At 51.2% G+C, this 12697-nt stretch overlaps 1 protein-coding gene across 2 annotated transcripts in view; it reads left to right on the forward strand.

The window, feature by feature from the left end:
* Card11 (caspase recruitment domain family member 11) overlaps window positions 1–12697 on the forward strand; it is a 72576-nt gene that overhangs the window by 46839 nt on the left and 13040 nt on the right. For both annotated transcript variants that reach the window (XM_075974306.1, XM_075974296.1), the window contains exons 10-17: window positions 633–809; window positions 2692–2743; window positions 4669–4751; window positions 5653–5753; window positions 8289–8341; window positions 9938–10070; window positions 11082–11283; window positions 11510–11636. In XM_075974306.1, coding sequence (XP_075830421.1) covers window positions 633–809; window positions 2692–2743; window positions 4669–4751; window positions 5653–5753; window positions 8289–8341; window positions 9938–10070; window positions 11082–11283; window positions 11510–11636 — 928 coding nt within the window. The remainder of the gene's footprint in view (window positions 1–632; window positions 810–2691; window positions 2744–4668; window positions 4752–5652; window positions 5754–8288; window positions 8342–9937; window positions 10071–11081; window positions 11284–11509; window positions 11637–12697) is intronic.

Below are 12697 nucleotides of genomic sequence, written 5' to 3' on the forward strand. Positions count from 1 at the left end.
CTTGCTTGAGGAGTTCTAGAGGCCACAGGCCCCACCTGGAAGCCCCCTAGCCCTACTTCTCCTGACCACATATGCCACCCCCTCGGCTTTCAGTCTTGCTAATGTAGCTCTTTCCCAGGGAGACCTTCCCCGGCCCCTGTAATGGAATTCAGGAGCCCCTGTGCTATGATTTCATCCTGAGGACATGACAGCTTGTAATTTGCGTGATCCCCGCCCAGGCCTCTCTATAGTCAGCCCAGCACCAGACACAAGCCACCTTAATGAGTAACTTCTAGATGTCTCCATGGAACTGAAGCTCTCCCACCCATAGTGAGCAAGGAGAAGCACAGGTGGCATCCTGTCCCTAGAGATTTCATGAGCCAAGACAGAGGGGCAGATGCAGCCAGCAAGGTGCCTAGCAAGTGATGGTCCCAACTGTCTGTTGGACTGAGAACAGGAGATGTAGCAAGAAGGGACAGACCCATGTCAAGGTGTGCTGACAAGCCATGGCATCCAAATGGACATTCGGGGAGTCAGAAAAGAACAGCCCAGGCTGAGTGTCAAGCTTGGGTACCCAAGGGAAAAATAGCCTGTTGGCCAATCTGCCTTGTGCCTATTGCCAGCTCTCCCTCATGCTCTTCCCTCTGCCACAGAGTCTACCTAGACACCTCCCTGCCACCATCATCTCTCAGAACCTTGGAGACACCAGCCTCAGGACCAATGGCCAAGAAGCCGATGATTCTTCAACCTCAGAAGAATCTCCCGAAGACAGCAAATATTTTCTGCCCTACCACCCACCCCGGCGCCGGATGAACCTAAAGGGCATCCAGGTACCCAGGAGCAAGGGTGGGAGGCAAATGGTAGCATCGGAGCCCTATGCAGGTAGAGATGGCACCTGACTCTGCTTGGTTATGTCCTGACCTGTTATATCCCTGGACAGAAATCATTCCTGCTTGTGATCTTCATTTGTTTCGAAAGCAAGTGTGTAAGAAAACTGTCTTCAGATTCCTTTCCCAGGCCCCATGTCGGCAGCTAATGCCACAGCAGAAACACTGTCTACTACTTTAATGGGTGCCCATGGAGATCCATGGCATGTGGCTGATTTTTTTTTTGTTTTTTGGAGACAGGGTTTCTCTGTGGTTTTGGACCTGTCCTGGAACTAGCTCTTGTAGACCAGGCTGGTCTCGAACTCACAGAGATCCGCCTGCCTCTGCCTCCCGAGTGCTGGGATTAAAGGCGTGCGCCACCACCGCCCGGCAGCATGTGGTTGATTTTGAGAGAGCTCATGAGTCAGTGGTCAGGTGAATGGGAGAATGGATGGGTGGTTACATTGATGGATGAATGTATGCATGCATGGAATGTTGTGTAGGTAGGAGGATGAAGGGCTGGATGAATGGGAGAATGAATGAATGATGAATGAACGGATAATTACATGGGTGGATAATGGATGGAATAATGATGGTTGGTTACATGGATGGATAGGATGGTAGATGATGGCTGCCTGGGCATATGGATGGATGGTTACAAGAATGGATGGTGGACTGATGAATGGGTGAGTGATGGATGGATGGATTGATGGATGAAATGATTACATGGATAGATGGAATGATGGCTGTATTGGTGGATGGGAGGATGGGTGGTTGGATAGTTACATGGATAAATGGTAGACTGGTGAATGGGAGGATGAATTGTTGGGGGTGAATGGATGATGAGTAGATATGTGAATGGATGGATCATTACACAGACGGACAATGGAGAGATGAATAGATGGGGATAGAGGTGTGCGTGTATGGATGGATATATTGTTATGTGGATGAATGATGGATGAATAGATGATGGATTGAAGGATAGGTAGATAGATTAGTGGATAGAAGAATGAAGGATAGATGATTACATGGATGAATGGATATGGTTACATGGATGGATAATAGAGTGGATGGATGGATGGATGGATGGATGGATGGATGGATGGATGGGTGTTTTTATGGGTGGTTTCATAGATTGATAATGCATTGATAGATGGATGAATGGTTGACTAATGGGTAGATAGTTACATGGATAATGGATGAATGGGTGGATAAACGGATGGATGGTGAATGGCTGTATAAATGAATGGGTAGTTACATGGATAGATAAAGGAAGGTGGATGGATGGGTGGGTGGGTGGGTGGGTGGGTGGGTGGATGGATGGATGGATTAATGATGAGTAGATATGTCAATGAATAAATATTTCCCTGCATGGATGGATGGTGCATTGATAAGTGGGTAGATAGTAAATGAATAGGTAGACGGACAGTTGCATGGATAGGACCACCTCATCAGAAACTAATTATCCCTGCCTCTCTATGTTCATGGGAGAAGGTCATACATGTGACCAAAGGTGGCAGGCAGCTTCCCTGGAGCCCAGCCTCTCATGGAGGTCCCCTGCATGTGTGTCATCTTGGTATACAGTGCTCCTGAACCTCAGTATTTTAGATCCCTGTTCAGGGGCTTCCTCGGAGGAGGCTCATCTGAACCAGTTGACTAATCCAGGCCCCAAGGGGGGCAGACCACATCTTCTCCCACCCACAGGAGACTGGCACCACACGTATGGGCCAAGAAGCTGTGGATCAGGCGGCTTGTTTTATTTTTCTCTTAGCTGCAGTGACGTGTGTCTAGGGCCTTGTTTGATTCATGCCTTCTGTCTTGGGTCTTCTCCTCCCCTCTCTTTCAGCTGCAGAGAGCCAAATCCCCCATCAGCATGAAGCAAGCATCTGAGTTTCAAGGTTAGTGGGCTGCCCGGATCCTGTTTGCCCTTGCTCATCTGTCACTCTGCCTCTCTCATTCCATCTGCTTCTCCCTCTGCAGTGACAGACCCTGCACGTTCAACCTGGGCTAGGCCTCAGGGGTATCAGGGTGGCGAGCATCCATCACTCACTAATGCTCGCCGTCATTTAAAGTGTGCAGTGGTCTGTCCACTGGTGCATTGCCTCTGTGGCCCTCTTGGCCAAATGGAGCATCTTTAATTAATTTATTTTTTGCATGAGTGTTTGTGTGATGTATGCTTGTCCTGTGTATGTGAATGCGCATGTGGGTTTGCATGTGTGTGTATAGAGACTCAAGGCTGACTTTGGAGTCTTCTTCATTTGCTCTTCAGCTTTATTCAGTGAGGTAGGGTCTCTCAATTGAATCCAGAGCTCATGGATAAGGGCAGTCTAGCTAGCTAGCCAGGTTACTTGTCTCTGCTTTCTGAGTGCTGGAATTATAAGCACACTTTCTGAGTATGTACATAGATGCTGGAGATCCAAACTCAGGTCCTCATACTTATACAGCACCAATAAACCGAGTCACCTCCCTAAGTCTTGAATTGAGCTCATCAGCAAGGGGACCTTTGACCTTCCTCATCCAAGATTCTGGCTGGCAGTGCCCAGCAGTGTGAGGCTGCCAGTTCAGTCATAAATGCCTGGTTTTCCAATGCATACTATCTTCAGGACTCCTCTTTCAGCCTCACACCAGCCCTGCAAGGGAAGGTTTGCAAGACAGATGATGCTCTTGCTATGTGGAAGGAGCTGGAAGGTTTCAGGATGTGCCCTACAGCCCATATACCCAGAGCAGGGTCACAGGGAGGAGGTAGAAAGTGTCAAGTGTCACCCCAGGAGGGAAAGAAGTTTGGGACATCAATTTAATTGGAGCCTGGAAATGGGAGAATTTAAGTTCATGGATATGGGCAAAGTGAGGAGCAGAGAGAGTAAGGTGAACCCGCAAAGTGTGGGGTGCAAGAAAGAATGCTAAGAGTGAGAGACCTCAGACAAAGAGAGCCACTTCGCAGTCCAGAGCTTCATCCCGACCACCTCAGCTTCATTCTACGTTAGTGACTTAGGAGAGGGAAGGAGAGAAAAGTCCCAACCTAAATTCTCCTTGTAGCTACATTGGGTGTCACAGTCTTTATCCAACTGTGATGTGCAAAGGTCCTGGGGTCTGTGGATCACAGATAAAATAACCCCCCTTAAAAAGAAGTGGAAATTTCTAACAGATTAGTGGGCGTGCCTCATCACTGCTCATCAGGCCTGACAGGCCACCTAGTGGGAGGGGCACATGGACAGAATGGGCACCTGTGTCTACAGCGCTGTGCACACATACAGGTCTAGGCACCTCAGGGTGCAGGTGGAGGAATTTATGTCCCACCAAAGTTGAGGAAGATGGCCACACAAATGCCAAGCATCTCCTGGAGAACAAGGGACAACAAAGAGGGCTTTGCTCAGGTGACAAGCTTCCCCTATTGCTATGCTCTGCCTTCAGCTCACCTTGTTCAGCAGGGAACGGTGAGACCCGTTTTGATGGTAAGGAAACAGGACAAGAGTTTTCCTGTCTCCCCAATGCTTCTTCATGGAGGATGACCCCTCTGTGAGACCTCAGAGACAGGTGACGGGGTTTAGTCTTGACTGGAACCACCCTTGGCCAGCCTGACGCCGGAGGATCAGGATATATTATTCTGATTTTTTAAAGCAAAATGCCACCAGCAGTAGAGTAAGGGTTTCACTGTTGTTGCTCCAGGGGACACCATAGAGGGCAGAGCAAGCTCCTGAGTTGCTCTGTCCCCTCCACACATGTGGGGGGTACCATCACCCCCCAGAACCGCAGCTACAGGCTTTAACTTTCCTCCCCCTCCCTTTTCTTTCATCCCTGCTTCCTGTGGCTCTGATGAGGACAGTCAAGGGGCACGAAGAGGACTTCACAGACGGCAGCCCCAGTTCTTCCCGCTCGCTGCCTGTCACCAGCTCTTTCTCCAAGATGGTGAGCTGGCCCTGGTTCCCACTCCTCTTGCACACCATCTGAGTCCCCGGGCTGAGCCTGGGGCCTTGCTGATGTTTATTTAAAGAAGTTTCTCTTTTCCCCGGCTCAGCAATGTATTCACACCTTCCTGCCATCTCCTTTCCCAGTTTAACACTTGATGGGAGGAGGAGACTTAGGAGGCCTCCTAAGGGACGGTGGCAAAAGATGCCCAAAATTCTGCAACTTCACAGCCCCAGGCAATCCAGGCCACTATCCTGGGAGGCAGCAGGCAGGGTAGGGGGCTGCTGGAGCAGCAACAGAGGGAACACCCCCACTTCTGGACAGAGCTAGGCAGGATCCCAGCCTTCAATTACATCCAGCTATCTATTTGTCCCTGCAGAAGACACCAGATTAGAAATTCTAAGCCCGAGGGGTGCCCTGGGAAAAATGTCAGCTCAGCTTCTTAAATCAGACCCTGAGGGAGGTAGAAATTTGGTAATGGATTTACAACAGTCTGGTATCAGCTCCTGTGCCAAAACCCCAGGTATTTGTCCCCCACCAAACACCCCTCTTCACATCCACTCTGGCCAAAGCACAGCCAGCCAGATAGGTACAGGGGGGGGGGGGCACAGAACCCAGCCCATACAGGGTCACAAGGCCTCCCAGCTCAGTCAGTCCCCGTCTGCTTCTCGCAGCCAACAGCTGTGGAAGCAGCTGTGCTCCAAGCTCCGCTGACTGCCCCAGGGCTGAGCTCAGCCTCCTCCAGCCAAGGTCATGCTGGGGACCAGCTTGCTCAGCCTGCGCTGCCCAAGCCGGAGTGGGAACATCCCCAAGTTAAATTTAGTTCCCGCGTATATAATATTTATGCCCATGAAGGCATTGCGGATAAATATCCGGTAACACAGCTGTACCGTGTTCACAGCAGCCCCACCGGAGCCGCAGCAGTATCATGTCAATCACCGCAGAGCCCCCGGGAAATGACTCCATAGTCAGACGCTGCAAGGAAGACACGCCGCACCGCGGGTGAGTGGCAGGTGGCAGCCTCGGCTGGCTGGCTGGCCTGTTTCCGGGCCCCAAGGTATGGACTCTTTAGGCCTCTCAACAACACAGAAGGAAAGGGGAGAAATGGACCCACTGTCCACTACACCAACTACCCCATTGGGGTAGTTGAGGCTTGGAGATGGGGAACCACCCTCTTTTGCTAAAATACGGCTAAACCTACATCCTTTGTCCCCACGCTGCCCTGGAATTGTGTTCCAAGTTCCTGAGACCTCAGACTTTAGTTTTGCTTTTTTTTTTTTCACCCAGAGTGGGCGCTACACAAGGACCTCCTCTACCTCCTGAAAAACATGGGTTTCTCAGACTTACACAGCAGCCAGGTGTCCCTGTTACACTCCTCTCAAAGTCAGGTGCCAGGCTAGGGCGATAACGCAATAAAAAAGTTGCCTTGCCAGCACAAAGGCCTGAATCCGGGTCCCCCACAACCCACATTCACAAAGCAGGCATGAGGCCAGCGAAATGGCTCAGCGGGTTAAGGGCGCTTGCTACCAAGCCTGATAATCTTGAGTTCTGTCCCTGGAACCTCCATGTGGACACACATGTGCACACTCGCTTGTACACGCTCACAATAAATTAATGTCATTTTTAAAATTTTAAAGTGGGGACTGGAGAGATGGTTCCGTGACTAAGAGCACTTGCTGCTCGTGCAGAGGACCTGGGTTCAGTTCCCAGAATCCACGTGGCAGTTCACAGTTGTCTGTAACTCCAGTTCCAAGGGATCTGACCTCCTCCAGGAACATTCAGACACGGAGGCAAAACACTAATATAAATAAAGATTTAAAAAAAATCTTAAAGTAAAATTAATGACAAGCATGGTAGGAACCTGGGCTTGCTGGCCAGCCAGCATCATCACCTAATCCGGTGCTCTCAACCTTCCTAATGCTGTAGCCCTTTAACACAGTGCCTTATTTGTGGTGACCCCCAACCATAACATTATTTTCGTTGCTACTTCATGACTGTAATTTTGCTGCTGTTATGAATCATAAATATCTGATGTTTTTACATATCATAGATGTCTGGTATGCAGCTCCTGTGAAAGGGTCATTTGACCCCTCCAAGGGGTCACACCCCATAGGTTGAGAACCGCTGGTTTAATGTGAGTTCCAGGCCAGAGACAGATTCTGCTTTTAAAGACACCTGCGGATGTCCTCTATCCTCTACATACACACAAATATATATATATCACCTGCGCACATGTGTGCACACACACACACACACACACACATCACAGCCAGATACCAGTAACTCCTGAGAGAACTGGATTCACACCCTAGTCCTGCTGGGGCCTGGGTTTTGATATCTCAGTCATCTTCCCAGGACAGCTCTAAACTCCAGCTCACACTCATCTGTAAGAATACCTGCTCACAGACAAGGAAGGAACCAGCATAGGACCAAGCTAGGCCCTCTGAATGTGGGTGACAGATGTATGACTGGCACAGAATGCAGGGTCACTGGCAGTGGCACCAGGATTTGTACTGGCTTTTTGCAACCCGTTCTCTTTAAATGAATACTTTGCTCAGCCTAGATACTGTGGAGAGGGCCTTGGTCCTTAGAGCAATGTGCCTTGCCCTCTCTGGAGAGTGGATGGGAGGGAGGAGGTGGAGGGGATGGGGGAGGAGTGGAAACTGGGACTGGTATGTAAAATGAAAAGCGATAGTTTGTTTTCTTTTTTAAAAAAAATCATTAAAAAAAGAAACACATGGGCTGGAGAGTTGGCTCAGTGGTCAAGAGCATTGCCTGCTCTTCCAAGGGTCCTGAGTCCAATTCCCAGCAACCACATAGTGGCTCACAACCATCTGTAATAAGGTCTGGTGCCCTCTTCTGGCCTGTAGGCATACGCATAGATAGACTATTGTATACATAACATAACAAATAAATAAATAAATATTTTTAAAAAAAAAAAGAAACACACACACAAAAATAGAATACCTGCCCAGTCCCCCTAGTGGCTGCACCCTTCTGGACATCTTGGACCAGTTTTCAGCGTAGTTACTGAAGTCTCTTGTACACCTACAACCACCTTGGCCAGCCTAGTGTTCATTGCACCCACCCCTTCCGAGAGGGCTCTCTGCTGCCTCAGAGCCATCCCACTAGGTGACAAACATGTGATGTAAATAACAAACAGAGGTTGCTTGAGCCTCTGGGAAATCGGTACCCCAGGCTGGCCTCTCACGGTCAGTCCCCCTGCTTCTGCCTCCTGACCACTGCAATTGCTGGCGAGTGCCACCACTTCTGGCTTCACCTGGCCTCTGCTCACCTGCTCACCTGTGTCTTCCTCAGCCATTGTGAGACATGGTCTAGACAGGCCCCCAGGACCTCCTTCCCTGATGATTTAGTCCCCCTTCATCCCACCCTCCTCATCCTTCCCTTCCCTCCTCTACTGACCTCTTGGAAGCAAGGCCTGATGGGAAGCCAGAACATTCCAGAAGCTCCTTCCACCTTTTTCACCTGAAGCACATGCTCACAGCAGTGTCCTTGTCCCCGGTTTGTGTCTTGCAGCGCAGTGGAAGAAGACAATGACAGCTGCGGGTTCGACGCCTTGGACCTTGATGGTGTGTATCTGCCAGGCGCAGAGGGGCCACAGTGACCTGGGAGGGCAGGGTCTATCCAGAGAAGGACTCAGAAGAGGACATGGGAGAAGATCTGATCATAGGCTCCAGCCAGAGACCAAAGTGGCTCTGTGATTTACAGGCAGAACCAGCCACTCAGCTGAAGAAAAAAGAAAACCATGGGTTTTAAAATAGTAATAATTCTAGGTCTCAGAATGTGTGATTTCCTACAATTCCCCCAGTGAGGGGCTGGGATGTGGCTCAGAGGTAGAGTCCTAGGCCCAACATCCCTGCCTGCAGAGACCGTGGTGTTAGTACCATGAACCCAAGGCGTCCGCCTGGCTGGATCACTGAGAGGGTGGAGAGTCTGGAGATAGTTCCCCTGTGTCTCGTGTGTCCCCAGAGCCCTACCCTGCTCTTAGGTTAGGCTCCTATGCCTCAGAATCCTGCAGATATACCCTACACACACATTCCACTTCCTCCCCAGTCGCCATCTGTGCCCCTGGCTAACAGAGGCCACCAGCAGACAAAATGGAAAGATTAGCGATCCTCCATAATTGGGGACCATCGCAAGCTATCAAGTGTTAAAGAGGGGTTAGCACCTAATGGAGGCTGGGTAATGAAAAGAATCAAGAGAGGTTTAGAACGGGGAAGCCGGGAAGTGAATCCTGGGCAGGCATCCAAAGCATGTTGCGGGTGTCGGGAAAAACTCCTTGTGCAGAATTGGCCTTTGTTATCAGCCCCAAGCAGGACCAGTGTGTCCCTCACCCTGGTGGCTCTGTTCCAGCCAGCACCTCCCCTTGGAACTTACAGTCCAGTTGAGGTGGAAGAAAAGGATAGGGACCCCAGGCTCCTACAGACACAGAGTCTGAGAGTCAGTGGAGGGTGGTGAGACTGGGGGGGGGAGGTGACTCCAAAGTGAGAACCCCAGAGCTCACTTCCAAGATAGAGCTGGGAGCTGAAGAGGTGGCTTAATGGCTAAGAGTTCTTAGTCTACAATCGTGGGGACCGGAGCCTAGACCCCAGCACCCTCACAGAAAGTGGGGTGTCCCTGAAAACATCTCTGACCCTAACTCTGAAGGGTACAGAGACAAGAGGAGCACAGGGCCTGGCTATCCTCCTGCCAAGCTGAAAAGGCATGTACCCCAGGTTCAGGGAAAGACCCTGCAAAAAAAAGGCAGAAAATGGTAGAGGAGGGCACCAGGTGTCCTCTTCTGGCCTCCTACTCCCTACATATCTGGTGAGGCTCCATAAGAAGAGAGGCAGGGGGTTGTCTATTTTGACCTTTACCATCCGTCCTGATGGCAGGAGACAGGCAGGGTGGAGTCAGAGCTGCAGGATTCTGGTTCCTGTAATTCGAGCACTTGAGAGATGGAGGCAGGGGGATGGCAAGTTGGGCACAGCCTGGGCTACATGCTACAAGCCTGTGCTCTGCCTCTGGAGAGAGCTGACTCCCCCCAGCTTCCAGTCTACAGAGCTATGCTACTATTCAGCTCTAGGAGACGCTGCCCACTCAATGCCAGGGGGTGGGTGGAAGGGATGGCCCTAGGTGCTCCCTCTAATGTGCCTAAGTCCTGACAGTCCCCCCCTCCTCTGCAGATGACAATCATGAACGCTACTCCTTCGGACCTCCCTCCATCCACTCCTCCTCCTCTTCACACCAGTCAGAGGGACTGGATGCCTACGACCTGGAGCAGGTCAACCTCATGTTCCGGAAGTTCTCTTTAGAAAGGTATGGAAACAGGGCTAGGGGGACAGCTCAGTGAGGATAGGTCTTGTCACACAAGCATGAGGACCTGAGTTCAAATCCCCAGAACCCACCCACATAAAAAAAGCTGGGTGTGGTGGCACATGCTTGGAGTTTGCAAGCTTCAGATCCAGTGAGTGACTACCAAAAGCAAGGAGGACTGAGGAACGATGCCTGAGCTCAACTTCTGGCCTCCGCGTGCATGTACACATACACACACACACACACTCACACACACACACTCACACACACACACATACACACATATCCACACACTCACATACACACACGCACTCACACACACATATACACACACGCACTCACACACATATACACACGCACTCACACACACACATGTGTACACACACTCACACACACATGTATACACACACGCACTCACACACACATACACACAAGGGAACAGAGATAGGACAAAGGTACCAGGGATGGGAGTGGCCGAATGGGAGCTCAAGGATGGAACCGAAGGCCCTCATCCTCTTAGTTCTCTACAGAGGGGACAATCTGTGTGCTCCAAGACTCAGGGTCTCAGTCACTCAGAATAGGGATGTGGCTCACTTGAGAGGGTGCTCACCCTGCATGCATGAGTCCTGAACTCCATCCCCAGCACCACATGCATCAGGCAAAGTGTCCCAGCACTCAGGAGGTGAGGCAGGAGGATGAGAAGCTCAAGGTTATTCTCAGCTACCTAGTGAGTTGGAAGCTAGCCTGTACTACATGAGACCTACCTCAAAGTGGGGTTGAGGGCTCACAGAGAGAACCACTCCATCTGTTCCTTGACTGTCCCGGATAAGAAACCTAGACACACAGAAGAAGGAGCAGGTGGTCATTCCTACTTCCTGAGGCCAGGAAGGTGGCAGCAGTCATCAGTCCCTTAGAACCTCCCAAGCCTCCAGGACACACGCAGCTATGCCACTAGCATCCTGCTAACACGTCCTAGATTCAGCCTTTCTGAGCCTATTTTCTTTCCCAACTCAGGCCCTTCCGGCCATCGGTTACATCTGGGGGCCATGTGCGTGGCCCTGGCCCCTTGGTGCAGCACACGACCCTGAATGGTGATGGACTCATCACCCAGCTCACCCTGCTGGGCGGCAATGCACGTGGGAGCTTCATTCACTCCGTCAAGCCGGGCTCGCTGGCCGAGAGGGCTGGACTACGTGAGGGCCACCAACTACTGCTGGTGAGAGATAGAGGAGGGGAAACTGTGGGGTGTCCCCAGGCCCTTCTCTTCCATGTGTACACATGGGCACATGCATGCACACCTAGCGACACATGCCTCCCCCACCCCGTTGCATGAGATGCCCCTGTGTCTGGAGAAGGATACTCCCATGGGATGCAGCTGTGGACTGGCCACGTTGCCCATCTGCAGAGCCTAGGAAAATAAACAGCTTGTTTTTGGCCTGTAGCTGGAAGGCTGCATCCGGGGCGAGAGGCAGAGTGTTCCACTGGATGCTTGCACAAAGGAAGAGGCCCGTTGGACCATCCAGAGGTGCAGTGGTCCCATCACCCTGCACTACAAGGTCAACAATGAAGGTAAAGCCTGGATTAGACCTGGTCTACACGAGAGTGTCTACCATGAGCCTCCCCCTTGCTTATCTACGCCCCATGAGGAATGAGTCACACCCCATCCCAAGAGGAAATCAGTTCTAATATCCTTGGGTAGGGATGACGATGCTCTGTGTCACCCTGAACCAAGTCCCCAAACCTCCTAGGGAAACACAGAGGACACAGCTCCAGCAGACTGGCTTGCTCCTCCCCTGCACGGGTGACATCTGTGAGACTCTGGGCCAGGCAGGGCTTCAGAAGCACATCCGGGCCCCTGACAGACAGCCCTGCCTGGCCCAGCCCCCCCTCCTTCACTCCCCCACTCCCCATCCTCCCCAGCCCCCTGCAGCCCTTCTGCTGGGTGATGACTTGGATTCTCATTCTCACCTCTGGGTTTTCCTGCGTGATTGCCTCTGCAGCTGGGTCTTATTTTTAACCACAGTAATCATGAATATTTGAGCGGAGCATAAATAGCCCAGCCCGCTTCTCCAAGCGGCCCTCCTGCCCCTTCCCAGCAGTACTCTGGTGCAGAGGATAGCACTGTGGAGCCCAGCCAGTCACCCCTGCTCATGGGACATGCTCCTACCATCTCCTGAGGCTAGGTTTTCCAGCCCTGCACAAAATAAATAAATAAATAAATAATAAATCTCTAGGGAACACCTTGACCCCTGGGTCACAGGGCTGCAAAGTGAGTTGCGCCCCTAGAGGTGGGCAATGGCATTGCCCTTCAGGCTGGATTTCTGGGAGAGGGCCCTAGTCCCAGAGACGAGCTCAGACTCAAGGATGCTAGGGGGTACAAAAGGGGTCTGAGCCAGAGTCTAGCTAAACTAGGGCACCTCTAAAAGACCCAATATAGAATCTCTGCTTCTCCATGCCAACCCAGCTGCCCGGAATGCCCTTTGGCTATGGATGACCTACTAGGAGCCTGCTTGTTACAACTCCCCCTTTTGACACACACCCCTCTGTCACTGGGGTTACTTTGGGGATAAGTTATAGATGTATACCATAAGCATTCACTGACAGCTTGCAGCATTTATCAGATTCACGCT

This window comes from Microtus pennsylvanicus, chromosome 1 (assembly GCF_037038515.1).
Source record: "Microtus pennsylvanicus isolate mMicPen1 chromosome 1, mMicPen1.hap1, whole genome shotgun sequence".
Taxonomy (NCBI): domain Eukaryota; kingdom Metazoa; phylum Chordata; class Mammalia; order Rodentia; family Cricetidae; genus Microtus; species Microtus pennsylvanicus.